General features: G+C 31.4%; 3 protein-coding genes across 3 annotated transcripts; 2 read left to right on the top strand and 1 right to left on the bottom strand.

The window, feature by feature from the left end:
* Positions 1 to 874: 874 nt before the first annotated feature.
* On the bottom strand, positions 875 to 7,246 carry LOC132941934 (uncharacterized). Its single transcript, XM_061010189.1, is given in 11 exon segments — positions 875 to 1,441; positions 1,504 to 1,752; positions 1,754 to 2,000; positions 2,064 to 2,168; positions 2,229 to 2,405; positions 2,459 to 2,591; positions 2,654 to 2,964; positions 3,023 to 3,133; positions 3,193 to 5,448; positions 6,494 to 6,700; positions 6,784 to 7,246. Coding segments are annotated over 11 exon segments (4,074 nt in total). The 5' UTR covers positions 6,941 to 7,246; the 3' UTR covers positions 875 to 1,320.
* Positions 7,247 to 12,635: 5,389 nt separating this feature from the next.
* On the top strand, positions 12,636 to 17,232 carry LOC132941898 (omega-amidase NIT2-like). The gene is made up of 6 exons (XM_061010128.1): positions 12,636 to 12,783; positions 12,901 to 13,047; positions 14,610 to 14,794; positions 14,983 to 15,151; positions 16,629 to 16,862; positions 16,951 to 17,232. The coding sequence occupies exons 1-6, from the start codon at positions 12,750 to 12,752 to the stop codon at positions 17,046 to 17,048; spliced, it is 867 nt and encodes a 288-aa protein (XP_060866111.1). The 5' UTR covers positions 12,636 to 12,749; the 3' UTR covers positions 17,049 to 17,232.
* A 4,388-nt stretch (positions 17,233 to 21,620) lies between these two features.
* LOC132940920 (omega-amidase NIT2-like) lies at positions 21,621 to 23,916 on the top strand. Its single transcript, XM_061008725.1, has 6 exons — positions 21,621 to 21,970; positions 22,051 to 22,197; positions 22,596 to 22,780; positions 23,119 to 23,287; positions 23,353 to 23,586; positions 23,648 to 23,916. Exons 1-6 carry the CDS (start codon positions 21,892 to 21,894, stop codon positions 23,743 to 23,745), a joined length of 912 nt encoding a protein of 303 aa, XP_060864708.1. The 5' UTR covers positions 21,621 to 21,891; the 3' UTR covers positions 23,746 to 23,916.
* The last annotated feature ends 655 nt before the right edge of the window (positions 23,917 to 24,571 follow it).

Here is a 24,571-nt window from a genome sequence, read left to right as displayed (position 1 = left end):
AAGTAATAAGTCTTTATTAAATTGCGAAAATCGTATGTCGGAGCTATTTAATAACTGTGCTGAAACTAGTACAGCAATCGCTATCCATGGGCTTGACGTGGCTCAATTAAAAGCTGAAGTAAATCGTATAACTGGAATATTTGATGAAAATTCATTACCGAATCATGGAACATATATTTCAGATTTAAACTCACGTTTAGAGATCATTGAAGGCAAAAAAATTAAGAAAACTTAATTTTATTTAATATACTTACTAATTAGTTGGTTAAATATATGAGAAATTGAAGTATAATTTCAGTCGACCTGTATACCCCATTGTGTGCGGTAGTCCTCTGTCAGTGATATAAATATTTACAATAATTTAATAAAACCTGTAATTATGTCGTCGGCTATCGTAGACATGCATTGCATTCTTGGAACAAAAAATAAATATTTTATTAAAGAAATGTCTATAGTCGACACAGCAACGTGGGCAACTCAACATTGGATTTTTAAAAATTCAAAAACTATGCAAGACAACAAGAGTGAAAAAACTAACAAGTGGCTGGAACATAACTATCATAAACTAACTATAGAATATGGTGATGTTGAGTATGAAGAATTAAGTAGAATATTGAACTCATTAAAATTCACCTGCATTTATGTCAAAGGCGAACAGAAAAAACAGATGCTCGCAGAATTTATACCTCAAGTCGCAATAATCAACATCGAAGACCTTGGATGTCCACGTTTGGATCAAATATGCGATGAAGAAACCTTACCTTGCTGTATTTTTCATATGGAATTTAATCCAAAACAATGTACATTCTATAAAGTATTTGCTATAAGGAAATGGTTTATAAATAATTCTTAAAGATTTTTGTATACATTTTATTTAATAAACATAATAATATTTTAACATTGTTTTTTATTTTATTTATACATTTATAAGATTTTTTAATTAAATATATTGGCAAAAACATGGTTATAGCTTAAACAATTATACAGGAAAAAAGAAATATTACAAGAAAACATTGTAAACTATCTTACATATCTAGCAAAAGCATACTGATACGGTATAGAGTATTTACAAATTATACAATATAAAAATTATACATTTACATACAAAGTATACATTATAAAGGTGTTAATACTACAAATTTATACACTAATCTAATATTTTACAAAAATATTTACAAATTACACAATAATCTATTATCAAGTATTTACATTATATAACAATTAATAGGATAATATTTACAAGTTATTTACAATAATCAATATATAACAAAACAATAAAACTATATAACAAAAAAAATAAGTAAAGTTTCTGAAATAAAACTATTTAGTTGTGTAACAAAGAAGCTCCCTCATAAACTCTTTATCCAGTTTACTCAATCGTCGCCCTCTGTCATCTACCTCATAGTCGAGTTCAGGCCATTCATCCTCGGGTTCATCTTCCCTATAAAATATAAAAGTAAAATCATTACAATAATTTAAAAATATATAAATGTATTAACTCACTCTATACTATAATGTCCATGTGCTAATGTATGTATTTTATCCTCTAGCACCACCCTCTTGTCATCATAGCTGTTATACGTTAATTTCTTTGTTTTTATCGTCATCAGTTGGTGGTTGAATGATCTTATCGATACATTCTCTGTATATAATTCCAATCCATCTTCTTCAAACAAACACTTCCTATGATCTTCAAGAGTCATGTGGTTTTTAACCACATGACCTCTTATCCCCTTCGCTTTGATTTTTTTCACCACCAACTCTTTCCTCCGGTCCGGCATACACATTGAAAGCATATGACTTGGCTCTCAATCCACAGAATTCAGTAATTATATCACCATCCACTTCATCAGAAAAGTATCCTGGGGACTTCTTTCTTTCTATCACATAGCACGGATGGTCACTGGGTAGGTTACCAGTATCCATCCGGTCCAACAAGCTACTGTTAGCCGCCAAGTCTTTGTAGAAGTCATCCGTTTGAATGTGATACACTAGTGAATCTAGAAAAAGAATGATATTAAATTAATATATTATATACATGAGATTATTTTAATTATATTTACCTGTGTCAGTATACATAAGAGTTAATCTAGGGCCATAGTGTTTCTTCATTACATTGTAATGATAGTCATACATCATTGTTTTTGATATGTCTAGTACTGCAAATCCTGAAAAATAATAAAATGTGTTAATAGATGTATGATAAAAGTGGTAAAAAGTATATTTACCAATATATATAGGTTTATCGAATCTAATAATTGTATTCTCTAAAGCGACAGCGTTTAAGTTTTCATTATAATTGGTACAGTGTTTGAATGTACACTTGTTAATCAGTTTCTGCAACCTCCTCTCACACGACACCAACTCCATCTTCATCTCTTTCCTCTTCGATTGCATTGTTTTACCTGTAAAAATAAAATATTAATAAAAATATAATAAATAGTATAAAGTAACATACCAAATACAGCATTGTTCATCAGCTTAAAAAAGTCTTTCTCAAAATCGTTCTTAGCCTTCTTCCTCATCTCTGTGTTTAACTTAATATATTTAGCCAACCAATCCGACTGGCTAAACTGAATAACTCTGTGTACCTATAAAAAATAAGAGAAATGTTAAAAATCTGCTTAAAATCTTATAAAATATAAATATTTACTTTTTCAACTATCAAACCATTCTTAATGGCCTGCTGTAGGTTCCTATAATGTATGATGTAATTCTCCTTTTTCTCAAATGTCGCCATCAACTTCCTCACCTTCGACCCTCGAGGCACGCTGTTTTGCGGCAGGAAAGGCAGGTCGTTATGCTTATCATGTAATTTTTGTGGGTATGTTACATCCACCTCATACACTCGCCCTATGGGTGATGTGTCGTTCAAATCATCAAGTCCGTTTAATGTAGGTTCGACCCAGTTGAACCCACCGTACGGCATGTACTGGGACATTGCCCACCCGTACAAGTTGTTACCTATAAAAAAACTTAATAAGTATGAAAATATTATTAAGTTTTGAAAAAATATACTTACAGTCCTGATACACTATCCACGATTTCTCTTTTGTCTCATCATACCCCGGGGTCTTTGCATTATTCGCCTTCGCATATCGTTTGCTCGCTTGAACCAATCCACCACGTATACCTATAAAAATAAATAAGATTATTATATATTATATACACATTTAAAAATAATATACTAACCATTCTCGAACATCAACAACATGTCGTAATCGTCCAGCAACTGCAGCTTTTGCCCCGTGAACTTAAGCATCGCATCGAAACTAAGTCCAGGGGCGGTGAAATAATGGGCGGCGTCCAGGTTGTATGCCCTCATGCACACGTCGCGGAAGTTTTCGAACACATCAGCCAACAGCAATACATCGATTTTGAGATACAGGTCTGAATACTCGCCCAACGTCGTACAGCCAAAGTGGTCCCAAACCAACTTCGCGTGCTCAAAGTCTTCCTCCTTAATCCCGGTCTCTGTCAACGTACTATAAAATTCTCTCTTCCTCGGTAACCTCGTCTCCTCCAGCCACTCCCAACTATCTGTGTACTCGTACGGGTACACCCCCTTACGAGTCACGAGCGGCATATCTCCGGCGACAAAATGTTTGGCTGTCTCACGGAAGTTCTCATGTTCGGGTGTAACTAAATTTTCGGCCAGGGACGACAGACTCGACGCCATGAACCGGAACGTGTCGATAAACCGAACAGTGAAGGTACTACTTATATATTTCGAGAAAGATATAAATTTCTCCTCACTGTTCGGTATAACGTTGATCGCCTGTGTATCATACCCAAGTTCAGTGATTATGAAGTGCGAGTCGTAGTTTGAGAGATTATGAAAAAAGACAGGGACAAATTTAGGCTGTTGTAACTCTAAATTACACCTAGAGCACAAGGTCTGCCTAAATTTACCCGTTAAATGATCATGATCCCTAACCTTACCGCCCCCGGCTAATATGCATTTGCATAAGTTACACGCATTACACTCTTTATGTGTTTTTTCTTCGTCCTCAGTCATGGTTATAGGTATATTCGTCTTCATCAGACCTTCAATTTTCCGGGCCACATCAACTATCGTCTCCACAAAATGTCTCGCCACGTCTGTCCTGTTTTCGCTCCCTCTATGTTTTACCGGCCCCGCCGGTATCTCGTGTTGAACCAATAATTCCGCCGGTACGTCATCGCTCGCCTTCACAAAAAATGTATAACTCATCGGCTCATGATTTTGAATAATTGTTGTGTTCCCCCCTTTTTTCTCCTCCGCCTTCGTCAAGATCGCCTCGAAATCCGCGTAAATGACAAACGGGTGCCTAACCGTGTTTTTCCACGCCCTGAATTCAACACAATCACCCTCCTTCGGCATCTCCGGTAATATTGGCTTGTGCGCCCCACAAATCAATTTATGTTGGTCCAGGGCCTCCTGTCCGCTCAACTTGTATTTATGCCGCCTGTCATCGAATGATGTGAAACACCTCTTGCAAAACACTACTCCCCCATTGTGTCTCGTTTTCTGCGCACGTATGAGCCGTGAAAAATTCGAAATGTAAACATAGTGCGAGTTATTTTCGCCGTCCGTCACCAACAACAGGTCGAAATGATCCTTTTTTTCTTCGTCGACCACACGTAACGGATACACTTCGTACGTTGGGTACTTACGGGGTGCCTGGAATTTTTTGTCGAGGCCGTATACATTTATAGAGACGTTATTATTATTTTTTTCAAATTTGGTGATGTCTGATAGTGGTGTCGGGAACGATATACCGTTAAAATTATAATTTTTCTCATGCTTTTTATAATTTTCTCCGACACAATATTTATATCTATCAGATAAATTTTCGGCTACAAGCCTCGCCAAAATCGCCCACTTGAAGCACTCCTGATCCGTGTTTTGTGGGTTGATGGTCCCCCGTTTTCTATCTATATATTCGGGTAGTTGAATATACGACGAGCCGCCCATCGGTGTATATTTATACACGGCCAACAACAGCCCATCGATCGACTCCAGTGTAAATCCACTACCCCTCCCGATGTAATCATCTTTCTACTGAACCAACTTCATATACGCTCTCTCTACAATAGTTCTTATATCGCTGTCAGGGTAAATTTCTGTCGCCACTGTTTTAAATGCCCGGTTCTCCGACGAATTGGGGACGTTGGGCCGGTTGTACGTAGCTTCGAGCTTCAGGTTGAATTTAATAGTATGTTTTTGTACGGAGGTCTTTAATAAAATGACTAGTTCAGGCATGAGGGGTCGGATAAAGTCGGAATAAATCGTTGTATTGCCGATATTTTTAGCATAGTACCAAACTATTTTTCTATTTGCGGACGACAAAATTTCTACAAACCCTGGAGCCTTAACGAGATTCAACCTAACCCTTTTAACGTTAGCAGCCGAGGCGGTATTGGCCGTAGAAACGCGTTTACCGTTGACGGTAACGGTGTAAGAATCTTTAAAAATAAAAAAAACCTAATATTAATATCTAATAAAATTAATACCGTATCTATTAGAAATCTAATTAACCTCACGAATCTTAAAAAATAGAAAAAAAATCTACTGATATAACTACAAAGTTATAAAAATGTTGATATATAATAAAAATCGCGTTGAAAAAATTAAATCTACCAAACGATCTGACAACCGGTGCAATGCCGGAATACTCCAACTATTACCCCATAGGATGCGACGAGTGAATTGATCGATACAATGCCGGAATACTCCAACTATTATACCATTGATCGCTTCACAGACCACTTGATAAGTTTAAAATAAAAATATAGAATTTATATTTAAAATTTATAATAAATCTAAGTAATTGATTAAGTGTTGTACGATAATTTTCTGAATTTTAAAAATCTGTTGAAAAAATTAAATCTATCAAACGATCTGACAACCGGTGCAATGCCGGAATACTCCAACTATTACCCCATAGGATGCGACGAGTGAATTGATCGATACAATGCCGGAATACTCCAACTATTATACCATTGATCGCTTCACAGACCACTTGATAAGTTTAAAATAAAAATATAGAATTTATATTTAAAATTTATAATAAATCTAAGTAATTGATTAAGTGTTGTACGATAATTTTCTGAATTTTAAAAATCTGTTGAAAAAATTAAATCTATCAAACGATCTGACAACCGGTGCAATGCCGGAATACTCCAACTATTACCCCATAGGATGCGACGAGTGAATTGATCGATACAATGCCGGAATACTCCAACTATTATACCATTGATCGCTTCACAGACCACTTGATAAGTTTAAAATAAAAAATATAGAATTTATATTTAAAATTTATAATAAATCTAAGTAATTGATTAAGTGTTGTACGATAATTTGCTGAATTTTAAAAATCTATTTTACGATAATTATTTTTAAAAATCTGATTGATCGAGCAATAATACTTGTCGGTATATCTTTTTTAAAAAATGATCCGTTAAAATCAGTGGGTCTTTTAAAAATCTAATTCTTATAAATAAAACTAACCTGTATCCTCAAATTCGTCCATGGCTTCCATACACATTTCGTCTTCGGTTAACATGTTCGAGCCACCGGCCGGGACATCAGGAACAAATATTTGGGGTGCAATCTGAACTTGAGCTGGAGCAACCTGAACGATTCTTTGCTCTACCGGTTGTGTAATGATCGGTGCAGCAGGCATTGGTCTGAGGTGAGCCGGAACGTTGACGATACCTTGGGAATAACAATAAATTAATATTGAATAAAAAAAAAAAATAACAATAAATTAATATTGAATAAAAAAAATTATAACATACCATGAATATTTTTCAGATGTCTATTGACATGCGATTTATAGTTGAATGTCGATGTACATACGGTACACGGAAAACGTATGCCCGCATGAGTTATTTCATGTTTAACCAAACCGTCTTTACGTGCGAACACCGACGGACACTGATCGCAGTTGAACATATTTAAAATGTTTGAAATAAAAACGAGATGAAAAATAATATAGTGTTTAAAACACTTGTAAAAATTAAAACACAGAGTGATAATAATTGATTATATTTTAAATAATGTCAAACAAATAATAAATGCTGAAAAACACATGAACGGAGCAAACACATAGAACGTGTACAAGTAACTGTGACACACTGAACGAACACACTGAACGCCGTTGCCTTTTAAACATAGAGTAATAATAATTGATTATATTTTAAATAATGTCGAGCAAATAATAAATGCTGAAAAACACGAAAGGAGCAAACGCATAGAACGTGTACAAGAAACTGTGACACACTGAACACCGTTGACAACGGCGGCAGCTGCAGCTGGTGTACGACAAGGTCGTATCGATAACAAAGGGATAATAGCCATCTATTCAATAGATATATACGATTATTTGATCGTTTTCAAAAAAACCTACACAGTACTCCAAATGTAGACATACAGTAGATATTTCTGATTTATATCAATAAGCGTTTATTTCGTGATTTTCGGCTATTTGATCGTTTTCAAAAAAACCTACACCGTACTCCAAATGTAGACATACAGTAGATATTTCTGAATTATATCAATAAGCGTTTATTTCGTGATTTTCGGCTATTTGATCGTTTTCAAAAAAACCTACACCGTACTCCAAATGTAGACATACAGTAGATATTTCTGATTTATATCAATAAGCGTTTATTTCGTGATTTTCGGCTATTTGATCGTTTTCAAAAAAACCTACACCGTACTCCAAATGTAGACATACAGTAGATATTTCTGAATTATATCAATAAGCGTTTATTTCGTGATTTTCGGCTATTTGAATAAATCTACACCGTCATAACAATAAATATATACGTCATACGATATTTAATAATAATATATATTTATTTTTAATTTCACACTCAACGTTGATAGTAGTAATTACTGATAAGGAGATTTATACACCGCACACGTTACGGATAATCGTTATCACTAATGAGGAGTTAATTACTGATAAGGTTACGGTAGTTGCATCAGATGCTGATAGTAGGAGTTAATTACTGATAAGGAGATTTATACACTGCACACGTTACGGATAATCATTATCACTAATTAACTGATGGTGCGGAGGGTGCGGAGGGCGAGGGGGCGAGGAGGGTGCGGAGGGTGCGGAGGGTGCGGAGGGTGTGGAGGGTGCGGAGGGTGCGGAGGGTGCGGAGGGTGCGGAGGGTGCGGAGGGTGCGGAGGGTGCGGAGGGTGCGGAGGGTGCGGAGGGCGAGGGGGTGCGAAGGGCGAGGAGGGCGAGGAGGGCGAGGAGGGCGAGGGGGTGCGGAGGGCGAGGAGGGCGAGGAGGGCGAGGGGATCAGCGGTCTGAACTCCCCAAATGATACTACTCATAGCCCCCCCAAACATTTCCTACATTTTGTTTTAAGCTTATAAAATATTATAAAATTAAGGCTTTAGCCTCCCCCCAAATCCCAAACGATATTTGCGCATGAATTAATATATTACAAATACATTTAAAGAAAGTGCTTAATATAAAAGTATGCATTCGTTATCTCGAAAAGTGCCTATCTGTAAATATTTTTTTACATAATTAAAAATTATTAGGTACAATACAACATTTTCGAACTTTTCGAACTAAGCTAATACTTAATTAATAATTAGTTATAACTTCTAAGTTTAAATTAACGAAATAGTGGATGAATGGATGAATGGATGATCAACATCTTTTCGGGTGCCCTTGTCCATGTGCCATTTCACTCCACTCATCTAAACTTTAAATATTTATAATAATAATTATACGTTAAACTATAATTAACTAAAAACTCGCATAAAATTCAATTTTTACAATATAGGTATTGAATTTCTTAGAAAAATATTCCGTGGATTATGAAATTAAAAATGTAAGCTGTTATTCAAATGTGTACAAAAATAATAATGATAAAAAATTGTATGCTGTATTGTAATTCCTCGATATTATGAAGAAACAAATGTTCCAAAAACGTTAAAATTTTTCGAGATAATTTTAAGTGTTAAGTTTTATTTGAATTCAATAAAATACTCGCCTTACCTACATTATACGTCATCAGCATAGTTAGTCTATACGAAAATAATGTTCCCCATATTATATGACTATATGAGTCACTGCCCTTATAACATCTAATAAGTAATAATGTATATATAGGTAATATATTAGGATAACAGGCCGATGAACAATTTTATGTCTAATGTCATAGTCAAATCTGTATGTAATATTATTATTGTACCTATAATCTATATGTAACACATTATATTCCACTCGAATCAATATCGAACAATTTCAATTTTAAACCAACCATCAACCGACGACCGTCGACAGAGGCTATACTGGTAACTCTTTGTGTGTGGTCTGAAAAATGACAAGACAAAAAGCACCGTAAAACTAATTTATGAGGGCGTATTATATTGTTATTATAGGGTTAACTGAATAAGGGTCCATTGTCCGCTAGACGAGCCAGTTTGAAAGCCCCTAAATCCAACATAATACGCAAACAACCATGTAGGTAATACTACTAAGTACGAATACTGTAATTTAATCATCGATACAAATATCAAATAGTATAAAGTATCCGTAGCTCATGAATATCATAATGTTCCACTTTCCATCTTGCAGTTTGACCCAGTCAATTGATTTTTAGACTTGAAATGATGCAATAAATGAATTGATTTGTCAATGATGTGTGTTTTTATTTTTTTGTGTGTTCCGTTATCAATTAACATTTAACAGTAATCATCTTTTGGAGTAGTAAAAATGTTTCAATAGTCAATTTCGAAAATGGTCTCGAAGTGGGGTTGAAAGTAAAATTCCCTGTACCTTTTTCAAATTAAAAAAAAATATGACAAAAAAGAAATATTTACGCAGCAACAATTGTTGACATTTTTGACATTTCAATTGAATAACGTAAGTAATAATCAAGTAAATACTTGAAATGTTCACTAAATATTTATATCAACATTTTAAAGACAGTATAATTTTTAAAATATTTCGTCTCTTTCTGAGTTAAATATGGAAAATTAAGAATTGTCTACTATTTTTAGGTTTTTTTCTATAAATGTTGATAAAATATGTTATGCCCGGTCACAAAGATAGAAGATTTAATATTTTGGTATTAAGAATAGAATTTCCCATTAGTTTTTATTACTAAACTTAAAATAAAATTAGGGTAAGTCCACAATTATTTTTTATTAACGTTTTAAGTTCAAATAATGGCAAAATTGGATATTCACACATAAAATAACGATTTATCCTCAAATTATGTGTTATTTTGTTAAAATACAAAAAATAATTATATCTTAGAAACTTAAATATTACTCTGATACTTAAATTATTATGTCATAATCATACATAATATGTAATTTCAAAAATATAAAGACTAATTTTAAGATATTGTTGATAGAAATGTTTATACTCAGTCAAACATCTTGAAAATGAATATAGGATTATAAGTAGTTCTTACTTAAATATATTTGAAATACACATACATCAATTTTTATACTCGTTTAAATTAAACTTTTGACAAAATTTGTCAAAATCACGAACAATTCCAAACTATTGTAGTTAAAAATTATATTTTCAATTTTAATAGCTATGGCTAATTTAACACAATGTTCCACATAAGTTATTTTTACTACTATTAAAACATATCGTAAATAAATATGCACAATTTTTGTTTATAACGAATGATCAATCACAAACATTAAAAATTTAAAACTAGAATAATTCTGGTCATATTTCCTCATTGTATGTTTTTTGTTTTTATGTACTAAAACTAAAAAAAAGTATGGGTAAAACCAAATTAATTTATTATGAATTTTTAGTCGAAATTGGAATTTTTACAAAAAACAATGATTTCAATTAATTTTTTTGAGAATCTTTTTTTTCTAGATTCTCAATTATTACCCATTGTACATATTATTTTCTATCACATATTGGAGGATTTTTTTAAAAGTTAATACTTAACAAATAATAGTATTACCGTATGGTTTATATTATGTAGGTATTGTATATTGTAATTGTAATAATAACTTATAAGTTGAAATTATGTAAAAATATATTTAATAAATTTGTAATTCCTACTTTTCGGGATTATGGGTATTTATTGATAAATTAACTATGTATAGTAGTTATACAAAAATACATAATAATATGTAGAAGCGTTCGATCAATATTGCAAACCGTTATTACAAGTTTTTTGCCGATGGCATTTATTATTAACCACAAACAGAGGAATGAAAAAAAGTGGGCAAAATTTATCACACTCTAAAGTTCTTTTTAGTATATTAATCCTGTTTATACCTAAAGATAAACCGTTTTACCGCATGGCATATTTTTTTATTAATTAATATAATCGCTAATTAGTTCGTTAAGGACGTTACGATAGCCGGTATAATAATAGGTAGGTTAATAATATTGTTTTGATGACCTATAACAAACACGTCAATATCCTTGATAAACTACTTAGGTACCTATTAGCAGTAAATTATTGAAAACATACAACAACAGGCACGGGGCACCTTTACTGATGTCTACGTGCACCTATTATATTATTATAGACAATATATTTGTTAATTAGACATTGGTTAACTCGTATCTCTCATCAAAGGCATTTTGTTTGTACACTTTTAAACATCAATAGTTTTTATTTAGCCCCTAAAACTTTTAATTACCTAGATAATAATTAAATACGAATTCAATGATATAAAATAATGATGTAAAACCTAACCTACGTAAAATGATTCTGAGCAAAAACTATCTGTCACCTATATTACTATGGTCTATGGGTAAATTTTATGTTATAGCTATTAAAATAATATATTTTACTATTAGTAAAATTGTATAGGTTGAATTAATTTTTGCCAAAAATATTGCATTTGAAAACGTCATTGTGAGGGTACCTACCAATGAATACAATTTATAAAGATTTTTATTTCTAGATTTTTTTTTTGATTACAGTATGAGCTACTTATCAAAAAGCTTATTTTAAATTTTCAGTCCTTACCTTTAAAGTTTAGGTAACATTTATAAATTTTTAAGTACAAAACAATTTCCAAATTTTAGTGATTTTGAGAAATATTGTCAACATTTGAACTTAAAATGTTAATAAAAAATAATACTGCCTATACGTAGAACGACAGTACCTAGTTAAGAAAAATAATAAATTATCGATCTAATATATCCGTATGGTATATATACTATATACTATATTATACTTATATTTAACAGTTGAGAAGTAAAATGCATAGTGCATATATTATTATAGTAGCATATGAAGATAAATGTCTAATATTAGGACAGTATAATATAGGTAAATAATTAAATGTATTTGTTATATAAGGGTACTTTTCTTTTTGTACGTTACCAAAAATCAAACTAATTGATTCAGTACAAATTATATAATGTATTGTTTTTTTGATTGATTTAATTAGGTAGGTAGGTATATCTAATTATTATATTTTAATTACTTATCAGACTCAATGTAATATACTTCCACTCCCCGTACTGCTGCTTGTATAGTTAAATACCTTCACGATAAAAGAAAAAAACAGAAATAGGCAATAACATTGTAATGACCGTTGACTTGTTAAAACGGTTAAAATGCTATAATAATGCTTATCACTGCTTAAAGTGGACTTATAGATACCAAAATTGAACTCTGCAGGTGAATCTCTTAAAAATATAACACAATCGCTCATACATGGGTACTATTTAAATGCTTGCCCGCTGGTCTAAAAGTATTAGATCAGTCAATCGCGTATTGGTACTTCTATGAAAGTGAAAATGACTTCTCCAACTTCTTCAGGTGATATACAAAATTTATAAATTTAACATATTATATATATAAGTTACTACATACATATATTAATAGCTAACATAATATTGTTATTTTGTTAATATTCAAATATTACCTACCTATTAGATATTCGAGCGGCCGTATTGCAGTTGTCCGTCACTACCGACAAATCAGCAAACATAGCCATCGCCGTGAAGCGTATACAGCAAGCCAAGTCGAATGGTTGCACATTAGCCGTACTACCAGAATGTTTCACTACACCATACGATAATAGTAAAATTAGATTAAAGATAGACATTATTTTTTACGCAAAATCGGTTTTCGACCAAATCGATTTTGGTTTTTAGTGTTACTCTAAAAAAATTACCGTAGACACACGGAATTTTCACTAAATGTTTATATTATCATTTTCTATATACGATAAAATTATCAAAATATTTTGACTTGTTTTGAACTGTTTACGGACATTTCAGTTTTTAATTTTTTAATTTTTTTTTCCTATAGATGTCAATACAATTTCATTTATTGGGTCAAAAAGTATGAAAATTTAATACAAGGCTCCTGATATATTGTTACAATAGTAGCTGAAATATATTAAAAATGCATAGCCACAGTTTTCTTTTATAAGCATTTAAAATTTGATATTGACAACATTCATCAAATTTAAAATTTAAAAATGATTTTATAATTAAAAATGTATAAAATGCTTAACTTTTATAACTAAGGATTAAAAATTTGAAACAAGGTTCCACGTAAGTAGGTTATTCTGTAACCAAAATATCTCTAAAAAATAAAAAGACTGTTTTTTTTATAGTTAGTTTATGTTTAAAATTGGACAAAATTACATATTAAATAACCAAGAATAACGGTTTTAGTTATTTTGTTTAATTTTATAATATTAATTCAACTTACCGGCCAAATATAATATAAAAATATATTCACACTAACAAACCGTCCCCGCTCAGAATCGTTATTCGTATACAATGATATTATATCATTGAATTCAAATTTAATGCCATCCATTATACGCAGTGACCCACTTGTAACCTACTGTACAGCAGAGTGACATCCACTTACCCACCTTTTTAATAGTGTTTAATTTAGGTTTTTTTTTAACTAACATACAAGTATCTATAAACTTAACAGTATACAATAGTTGAATAGTTAAATCTATAGAAAAAGGGGAACCTTCTAAGTCTAACTATGTATTTAAAATAACTTTAAATACAACAACTACACATACCAAAACGAATTTAATAATTTACGTTAATTAAAATTAAAATAAAGTAAAAATGTGCAGAAGATAGGTACCTACGTGTATGCCGTATGGTGTATGGTGAATCGTATGTATGTAGAAGTATAGAACTATAGTAGAAGTATAATTATTGCAATATAATAGTTATATGCCAACAAAAACTTTATATCAGAATTAAAGTTGTTATTATAAATATGTATAAACTTGTTCTTAAACAAAAACAGTCAGTGTTGAAATACAGTGATAAATAAATTATTTCTGATTATTAATTTAAAATAGGCATATTAATTAAACAATATTAACAACAAACTGCAAGACAATACAAAGGAAAAATATGCGTATATATAATATATATATAATATATTGTATTATACAATGAAATTTATCATAATATCTTGCAATATATTAAAAGACTTTCCAGTCAATTAAAAATTAATTGATTCAAGTAATTATACATAAGCACATACCCATATGATATGCATTTACCAGCGATATACTGTTATCAAAATAAACTAACTTAAATTTGAGTAATTGACCAGGAGATTTTTAATCTAATTTCATTATTGTTATTTTTTTTTAGCTTTGTTTAGAAAATACGCTGAAATCATTCCTGATGGTGAAACGTGCAAAGCCTTGTCACAAGCTGCCAAGTCAAATAAAATGTACGTTGTAGGTGGTTCAATCCCAGAGTTATGTGATGACAAAGTCTACAACACGTGCACGGTTTGGGATCCGAATGGAAACCTAATAGCCAAACATAGAAAAGTACTATATTAATATTTTAAATTATAAATACTTAGGTACTTTATAAAATTTATAATAATTATATTTTTCAATTTTTCGAACGTCACATTATGCATCATATTATATTTTAATATTTATTTCAATTTATAATGTCTGAAAAATGTAAGATGTGAATGATGTGATTAATTCACGAAAAAAATAATTTACAGGTACATTTATTTGATGTAAATATCCCCGGTAGTACCTGCTTCAAAGAATCTAATGGTATGTCTCCAGGAAATACACTTAATACGTTCCAAATTGGAAAATTAAAGGTTGGATTGGGCATTTGTCATGACATGAGATTTTCAGAAATGGCAGCGTTATACCAAAAACAAGGTTTGTCATTATCCATTGCGAATACGTATAGACATTATACTTAGACGGAGCATATAAGGATGACAGGGTTGGGTACACTACACTAAACTTATCCTTACCCACACTAGTCATTGAAATTTGCGTTACGGTGATATATACAATATATACAGGGTTTAACGGGAAGACCTGACAGATGAAAAAACTTTTGTTCTAATTAACATTTAAAATTTTTTTTATATACATATATAATTTATAGTCACTTGCGTTACACGTATAATATAATATAAAAATAATAAATATTATTTTCATTTTTTAATACTGAAAAAAATAATAAAAATTTGGTTTAAATTTTTTTGAAAAATTCAAATTAGTAAATTTGCAAATCTGATTATTAGGGCAATTTTGATGGTAAAAAACATTTATCTTAGTCAATAAGTTTAATTTTTAGAATTTTTTAAATATCAATATTTTTGTTTAATTAAATTTATTTAGAACGTAATAATTTTTTTCAAAATATTATTTTTGGGAATTTCATGACTTGAGTATATTTTTTAAATTATTTATTAATAACATAATCTTCACAATTTTTGTAATACATTTAAGTAACATCATTTTTTTTTGTGTCAGGTCTTCCTGTTACACCCTGTATATTTATATTATATACACAGAGACGTAGGTATTTAGAAATTTTGCATCCCAGGTTAGGTTAGGTTAGGTTAAATGCCCCCTTCCCAAACTAAATTTCTTCAGCAATAGTTATTGTATTTGTAAAAAACACGTGCTAGTGAAACCAATGCATTCTTCGCTACACTCATAATCTGAAAGGTGTATTATTAGGTAAACATAAAAAAGTTAATTTATTGAAGCACATACAATTTAAAACACTTTGAATATGGTTCAGGTTCATCATCATCATCACAAATCGTTTAAAAATTAAATAAATTATTTTAATTAACACAAAAAAATTCCATAAAATATGACTAGAATAATAATATTATAAGCACAGAATAGATTAAATTCTTTTAAATTCTCTTAATTTTTTTTTCGTTTCTTCTATTCTGTGTATCCCAATTTTCAAACTACAAAATACTTTTCTATGTTTTGGTATTATCAATCAATTTTTCGTGACAAATGAAAATCACAATAATACAATACTAATTTTAAAAAAACTATTAACTTTTTTTATCACCCAATTAATGATTTACCGTGTATTATATCAAAATGCTCTCCACAATTTACAGCTCGTACAATTTTACCGCCCAAGCCCTCTCCCTGGCTCCCCTCTAAATACGTGTATTTGTATATTATACAGTTATGCACAGTTTATTGTATCATCTACTGGGTCCTGTTGAGCTGGCAAGATCACGTGAACTACACTCTTGCTCCGTCTGTTAGTACAAACTATAAGGACAAATGCGAATACGGAATAAATAATATTAAATATATTATATATTATGTTTACCTATATTATTTAATGTTTATATATTTTGGATTTAAGGATGTGATTTGTTGATATACCCTGGTGCTTTCTGCACGGAGCTTGGACCACCACATTGGAGCTTATTACTTAGATTCCGAGCATTGGAAAATCAAACATTTGTAATTGCTGCTTCGCCGGCCAGAGACACTAAATCTAATTACGTAGCATGGGGACATTCAATGGTTGTGGATCCCTGGGGTAAAGTTGTAGAAGAAGCTAATGAAAAGGATATGGATTTATATGTAGATCTTGGTAAGTATGATATTTATTATCTTGAATAGATCTTCCTGTTTAAAAACGAATTTTATATTAAACGTATTGTTATTCATAAAATGTATAGATTTTACAATTCGGGAAAACATTAAACGGCAAATACCCACTGGAAATCAAAGAAGAACCGACATATACGACACAATTGATGTGAAAAATAAAAAATAACACAACTTTGGTTGATTGACTGAGACCTAAGCTATATAATATAGTCTAAATGGAATTTTTGGAAATTGGAACATGGCAATTATTTTAATCATATATTTTTAGAAAGTTAATAGTTATAGTAAGAAAAAAAATGTAAAAAGTAAAAACTGATTAATCAATTAAATAAAAGCAAATATCTATAGTATATTATAAATATAAATATCATATTATAATCATACCTGATATTATTGTTGTCTAACATGATTTATACTTTATAGTATAACACTATAAAAGTATATTATATATTTATATAGTTAAATATTTAAAAACAACAATATCTACGCATCAATACCTTAACATTAAATAAATAAGAAAAAATGTAAAAAAATAAGTGATGAGACAATACAATATTACTGTATAGTGTATTAGTGTATATTTTAGTATTATACTATACAGTAGCTTAGATGTTAGATGTTTAATGCCTAAAATGTTAACACTAGTGCCGACTATTGTTCGATGCCCGTTTAGGGCCCTTGTGTCATTTTCCATTATTTGTTTTATGAGAAACTTGTAGAGCCTGTAGAGGACTTCTGTTTCCATATTCCCCCAGCCCTTCGGCAAAATCCTATATCAAGAATCTAAATAATTTAAAATTTACATTTGGTTGGTTAAAATAATAATTTTCATATCTAAATAAGTACTAATCAAATATAATTTTTAAGCAACTTTAAATTTAGTTTAGCCATACGGGATGGAACTTATATTTTCAGTGTCAGTAGCATCAGATTTAGTTGTAGGATTTATTCTTAGAATTTGTTGGTAATATACCTATAGTGATAATACGTTTCATTGTAATGTATTAACAGAGTCATCGTTCAAATTTGTTTCTACCTATGTCCTTTTTTTTTTTTTTTTTTTTTTTTCAATCCTTAGATTGGTTAAATGACTTTGATGGCTCTCCACTTATCCCATATGTCCTTTATGTATTCTTAAAGCGTTCACAGTTCACCCGATTGCGATCAAATTTGGTACAGAGATAGATAAGATTTTGGTGAAGAAGATAAGCTACATTTTGTCGCGAAAAAAGGTACAAATCCCGGGGAGGTTCTCAAACAGGTAAATAATAATTATTATTAATGCGATAAGCCTGTGTAGTGTGTATGTTAGAAACGAAGGCCTGGAGTTCGAACCACGGTTTTGGTGAACCAATTTTTCATATTTTTTGATACTTAAGAGTTAAATAATTATATTCTTACGTACGCACCACGTAGTTGGGTCCGCGATCTACCGCAGGTATAAGAGGCCTACCTGATAATATATACTGCTCACATAATTACAAGCGAATATCACGGACAACGCCGGTCGGGATGGCTATAAATTAAAATATTATAATATAACGTCTAGAAAAGACATTGCTTCCACTGCGTGTTACACCCAAAAGGAAATGAACAATCACGAATTTTTTTCTGGGCAACGTCGGGTAATAAAATGAAGCTATATAAATATATAATGCAACCTAGCAATAGCAAAGCATTTGCCGGGTCAGCTAGTAATGCAAATAAGCAAATTTATAACTTATTGCAAGTAACACTAAAAATTTGAATACCACTACATAGTACATCGACAACACGTTACTACGTCAGTAGGTACCTAATCGACTATGATCGTTAAACAATTCCTATCTATCTGATGTATGACTGTATGAGACCAAGTCAACACCTATCTATTTATGTACATATACATACCTATTTAAGGCTACTATGAAATATTAATCACAGATATCTATACTAAAAGGTATTCTAACTAGATACTCCTGTCTCCTATACCAGGCGTGGATCCAGGGGGGGGGGGGCATTTCCCCCCCCCCCCCCCCGTAGACTGGTGAATTTTCTATTATATCTATTTTTGGCAGCCAATAAAGTGAATTGTTTTGCCGATAGCGTTACGGCCGTATCCGTTTTTATCGGTCGCCGTCTGGGGTTTAAATAATAATATTTACCTATTAGCTTACATAGTATGTACAATGTTTTTATCAGACGTAGGCTGAAATTTTATTTAAGATGCCCCCCCCCGGGGGGGGGGGGGGGCGTTTACCTTCGCAGATCGACGTTGGCCGGTTCACTGAATAACTGATTTGGCCGATGTTTATTCGATTTCTTCAAGCTTCGTTACGTTCTTGCTAGGAATATGTTGACTGTTTGAAAGTTTGAATCGAAGTGAAGTGCATTTGGAATTGTATTGCATGGTTTGAGGGACTTAGAGTTCTTTTCCTGGATTTCGGGGGGCTTAGCAAAGAGTTCGGCTTTCCTTGGGGAATCGAAGACGGGTCCTTGTTGGCCGTTTAGTGGGTGGTTTGGAAGTTTTCTGTTGATTAGAGATTTGTTAATTTTAAATATTTTTGAGTCTCTGGGTCTAAGTTTTCCGAGGAAGGAGTCCCATTCGAAGGCTCTATGAAGTTGGATGAGCCTCTTTAACTTTGGATGTCTGGTTATTGAATCTGTGTTTTGATTTTGGGTTCCGGGTGTTTTGCCATGCCCTCCGTAGTCTTCGCTTTATCGTGATTTCCCGCTGGATACTATCTGGTATGTGTGCTTGGTTTGGTTGGTTGTCGAGGATTGATGTGTTTTTGGTCATGGCGTCCTGGATAGTAGTGTAAAGTTCTCGATCTCTTGATTGAGTTCCGATGTTGGGTTGATGATTGACTTGGAATGGCAAGATGCAGGTCGACTGTGAATTTTGGCCAGTTTGTAATATTTAGCTGCTGCTTTGGCGGGTCGGACGATGGCTTGCCGCGGAGCGTTAGGATAACCGGACTGTGGTCAGACGAGAGTTCGTCTGTGAAGTTACAGAGTTGATATTGTAGATGGTTGTCCTTCAGGATTGCAATATCTAGGACGTTAGGTTGATGATGGCGCTGGTCTGGATGGTGAGACAATGAGATAGTTGGGCATTTTTGAACGCACCGGTATATACATATAGCCGTTCACCGCTGTATTCCGGTTTCACGCCCAACTACTCTCGTTTCGATGGTCACTTGGTTGTAATGGTGTTATTTTCCATCAGCAGAATTCATATATCTGTCAAAAGTCTCAGTCTCCTTCCATATGAGAATAGCCTTTTAGTGGTGTGTATTATGTGTGTATTTGTCCCGTAACAACATGTATTTAAAAACTAACAAAATTGAAATTTCATATATAAATGAGTGAAAATATTTTTAAAATTTTATGGTTTACAGAAAATTCTAACATTAACAATCTGTGGAAATTTAATGATATTCTATAAATTACGTTTCGCAATATGTTTTGTTTAATAATATATAATATATTTTGTTAATCATTATGTTTTGTTTTGCAATATTTAATTATTTTTGATTATCGCTTTCCGTTATAATTACGTTTACAAATTTCAATCGTTTATTGTCAAATACGATTCTGAGCGGAGACAGTTTGTCAGTCTAGATATTTTATATTTTATTATAGCCTGTAAATGGAATTAATATTATAAATTACAACAAAATAACTAAAATCATTATTTTTATTTTTATTTGTTTCTATAGTGATAGACAAAACGTTCGAAATTAAAATCCCATTTTTAGCGGTTTTTTGTTATTTGTTTTGTCTTTTGTTTTTTCCCGTGGCATTAAATAACTATTGAGAAAATCGAAAAATAACCTCTCCAAAGTACAATCTTGATCCAATTTACTAAAAGATAAGATACGATATGTTGAAATCGAAGCACTCCCTCTGGTAGAAATTTAGTATACAGGATAAAAAAAAAAAAAGTAAACACCATTGAAAAACCCAAAGTTGGGCAAGTTAACGAGTTAAGTTATTTTAAAATAATAAAGTTAAGTTAAGTTAAAAGTTACTCGTATTTTTTTTCGTTAACTTTGAAAAAAAAAGTAACTTGACTTAGTATAAATTTAAAATTTGCGAATTTGTAAAAATAAAAAATTCCAGAAACATAATAAGGTTTATTAGATAGTTTTTCTTTACGCTCGATAAAATTACAGGGGAAATTTAAAATGATGCATCAAAGTAAAAATCCATTGAAACATTTGCATTATTCTTCGGACGAAAATTAACTTAATTTAGATACTTTGGAAATAAAATTAATTTGAAGTTAATTTGAAAAAAAGTAAAGAGTTAATTAACTTAACGTTTTAACTTTTAACTCGTTAATACCTAAACCTTGGTTCACTTCGCTCAGAATCTAAAATTGAAATTTTAAATAATCTGTCAACAGCTCAAAACAATGATATAAATCTCAAGTGTCTACGGTTGTTTCAGTGGCGGCTCCAGGGGGAGGGCAAAAGGGGCATTTGCCCCCCCCCTAATCGCCGCAGTTTTCCTTTGTTTTACACTGTGTTTAGCCAATTTTAGAACTTTTCGTACTTTTGCCCGCCCCCCCCCCCCCACATCATGCCCCTCCCAAAATTAAGCCCTGGATCCGCCACTGGGTTGTTTGTTTTTGAATTAGAGCAAAATTTATCACCGTAGGTAAATTGATTTTAATTGATTGTAATTTCAAATCGGCCGAGTTTCTTATCACCGGCGTTCTTGTCACTCCGCGGGTGCATGCATGATAATAATTAATATTTAATTTTAATCATAAGACTTTAATGACTGCAATACTGCAATAGTTCTATATCTGATATCATTAATTCATAATAAGTACTATAAGTTATGATTCATATTAACAGTAAATACTAAATAGTAATAATTAATAATACAATTAAAACGAATTGGTATTATAGCATAGAACATTAATGTTCTATGGTATTAGCGACTTATCGAAAATAAGTCAGATAGAAATATACAATTAATACAACAGCATACCAGTGAACGGCGGGCGTTGCTCTTAAATGTTTGCTGGTCGAAAATTATTTCAACAGACAATCACGTTATTCGCCCAAGTCAAAATGGTTTCGTCGAGTTCTTCTGGTAATCATTGTAAAATTACATTAATAACTATTCTATTTTGCCATCATGGTTTGTAACATGATGTATGATGTTTGTTTTAGGTTTTCGAGTGGCCTTACTGCAGTTGACTGTCACAGCCGATAAGTCGACAAATGTGGCCAATGCCATAAAACGTGTACAGCAAGCCAAACTGAATGGCTGCACATTAGCCATATTACCAGAATGTTTTAACTCTCCATATAACACTGGTAAGTAATTATATCATAATATAGTCTGATGGTAGGTTACATAAACATCACTTAACATTAAATGAATCAATATTGTAGCTAGCTAATGGTTGCTTAAACATGATTTACAGCACAATTTTAGTAAACCATTAAATTAATCAATTTTTTATAATAAAACATTCACAAAGCATTGCATTCAAACTATTAGTGTTTGTTCAGTCGTTTAGAAGCTATCGAAACAAAATTTGAACTACTGAACGTAAATTTTGGTGTGTTATGTACTTTATGCGTTGGTAAAACACCGATAATACAAGCGGTTACAACATCCTCTTAAGCATATAAAAGTTTTAAAATACAATTATTTAACCAAGCACGTCAAATGCCATAATTATTATCTAATTATTTTATTTATATTTTAGCTTTGTTCAGAGAATACTCGGAAGTTATTCCTGGAGGTGATACATGTGAAGCTTTGTCTCAAGCTGCCAAATCAAATGAAATGTATATTGTAGGTGGTTCGATCCCAGAGATATGTGATGACAAAGTGTACAACACGTGTACAGTTTGGGATCCGAATGGAAACCTGATAGCCAAACATAGAAAAGTACTATAAAAATTTGATATTTCATAATCAAGAAGTGACTACCTTTAAATACAGTTATAACTTTAATATGAACTAAAATCAAATATAATCTAATCTAAATAAAATATTTCTGGTTCATAGAACTATAGGTGCCCCAGTTAAGCATGTCTATAATATAATACATATATAAGTGAATATTCATTTTATTTTTATTGTAAAATAAGCCAAGACCCAAAATATTAAATGTTATCTTGATTATTTATTAAATATTAATATAAGTTAAAAAAAAAATCATCACAATTGGACCATACATGCTACTACGTAATATGTATTTAAAATATATATATATACAAATACAGGTGCATTTATTTGATATAAATATTCCTGGTGGGGTTTGCTTCAAAGAATCTGATGCTCTAGCAGCTGGGAATACACTAAATACATTTCAGTTGGGAAAATTTAAAATTGGTCTAGGGATCTGCTATGATATACGATTTGCAGAAATGGCAGCAATATACCGAAAACAAGGTTTGCTGCTTACTTAATAATTAATAAATATTATAATTAACATTATTATAGATTTTGATTTTTAGGTTGTGATATGTTAATCTACCCCAGTGCCTTTAATATGACAACTGGGCCTTTACATTGGAGTCTATTAATTAGATGCCGAGCAGTAGACAATCAGGCATTTGTAGCTGTTGCTTCACCAGCCAGAGTTACAGATTCTAATTATGTGGCATGGGGTCATTCAATGGTTGTCGATCCATGGGGTAAAATTTTAGAAGAAGCGTCTGAAAAAGATATGGATTTATATGTAGATCTTGGTAAGTATGATTTTATTTTTCTGTTAAATCTTAAATTAAAAGTGTTATTTAATTCTTATAGACTTTGGTGATCGGGAAAACATGAGACAGCAAATACCCACTGAAAATCAAAGAAGAACTGACTTGTATGATACAATTGATTTGAAGAACAAAGTTTGAGTTTCAGATGTCCGTTTATATTAAAATAAAATATTACTACCAAATTATTCTGAAACATGAGTAAATAAAATGTGATAATTAATAACCATGTGGAAATAAATACTATAATAGTTAATATATTATGTTTAGATTGATCATACAATATATAATTAAATAATATTTCAACCATTATTGTTTTGTTTAATTTTTTGTTTTTGTCAAGACCAATAACAGTGGATGATGCTTAACACAATATAAAATTAAAGTTATACTTTTATAATATGTAGTATGGTCTAGTAAGGAAGACCATAGTTAAAAGTCTGTATGCACTGTTTAGTCACACATTCGTCAGTAGCGCCAATCCTTATGTTTAGGTCCGGCCACAGTTTAACAATATTTTTAAAAATGTAGATAAAGTCACACTATAAAAAAAAAATAGAACATGTTTTATTACTTAATGAAAATAAGGGATACATGAATATTTATTTATATAGTTTAGACTTAAGACAATATGATTACATAATAAATTACTATAATATACATAGCTGCGTTGGTACTTTGTAAAATACTCAAATTAAATTATGTGTAATAAATACTAATGGGTTGTGTATAAATTATGTTACATTGCATCACCAGCAGGCGCTTGAAACGCAAATGGTGCCGGAATCTTCTAAACGATTAAACAATTAAATCTGTCAAGAAGTTCCATCACTGGATGGATTCTTCCTTTAAGCCTCCAACCCATCAACTCCTACAGCACTTGTACTTATCGTAAAAAAACACATTTACTGATTGTGTAAATAAATATTGTAACAAAAAAAAAAAAACATTGCATTAACAATATTTT

This window comes from Metopolophium dirhodum, chromosome 3 (genome assembly GCF_019925205.1).
Source record: "Metopolophium dirhodum isolate CAU chromosome 3, ASM1992520v1, whole genome shotgun sequence".
Classification (NCBI taxonomy): domain Eukaryota; kingdom Metazoa; phylum Arthropoda; class Insecta; order Hemiptera; family Aphididae; genus Metopolophium; species Metopolophium dirhodum.
This window is presented reverse-complemented; position numbering and strand designations above follow the sequence as displayed.

Coding starts and splice junctions, on each gene's coding strand:
- LOC132941898 (XM_061010128.1), top strand. CDS start 12,750: ATGAAAGTGAAAATGACTTCTCCAACTTCTTCAG. Junction 14,795..14,982: donor TAATAGCCAAACATAGAAAA/GTACTATATTAA, acceptor AATAATTTACAG/GTACATTTATTTGATGTAAA. Junction 15,152..16,628: donor AGCGTTATACCAAAAACAAG/GTTTGTCATTAT, acceptor TTTGGATTTAAG/GATGTGATTTGTTGATATAC.
- LOC132940920 (XM_061008725.1), top strand. CDS start 21,892: ATGTTTGCTGGTCGAAAATTATTTCAACAGACAATCACGTTATTCGCC. Junction 22,781..23,118: donor TGATAGCCAAACATAGAAAA/GTACTATAAAAA, acceptor ATACAAATACAG/GTGCATTTATTTGATATAAA. Junction 23,587..23,647: donor GGATTTATATGTAGATCTTG/GTAAGTATGATT, acceptor TAATTCTTATAG/ACTTTGGTGATCGGGAAAAC.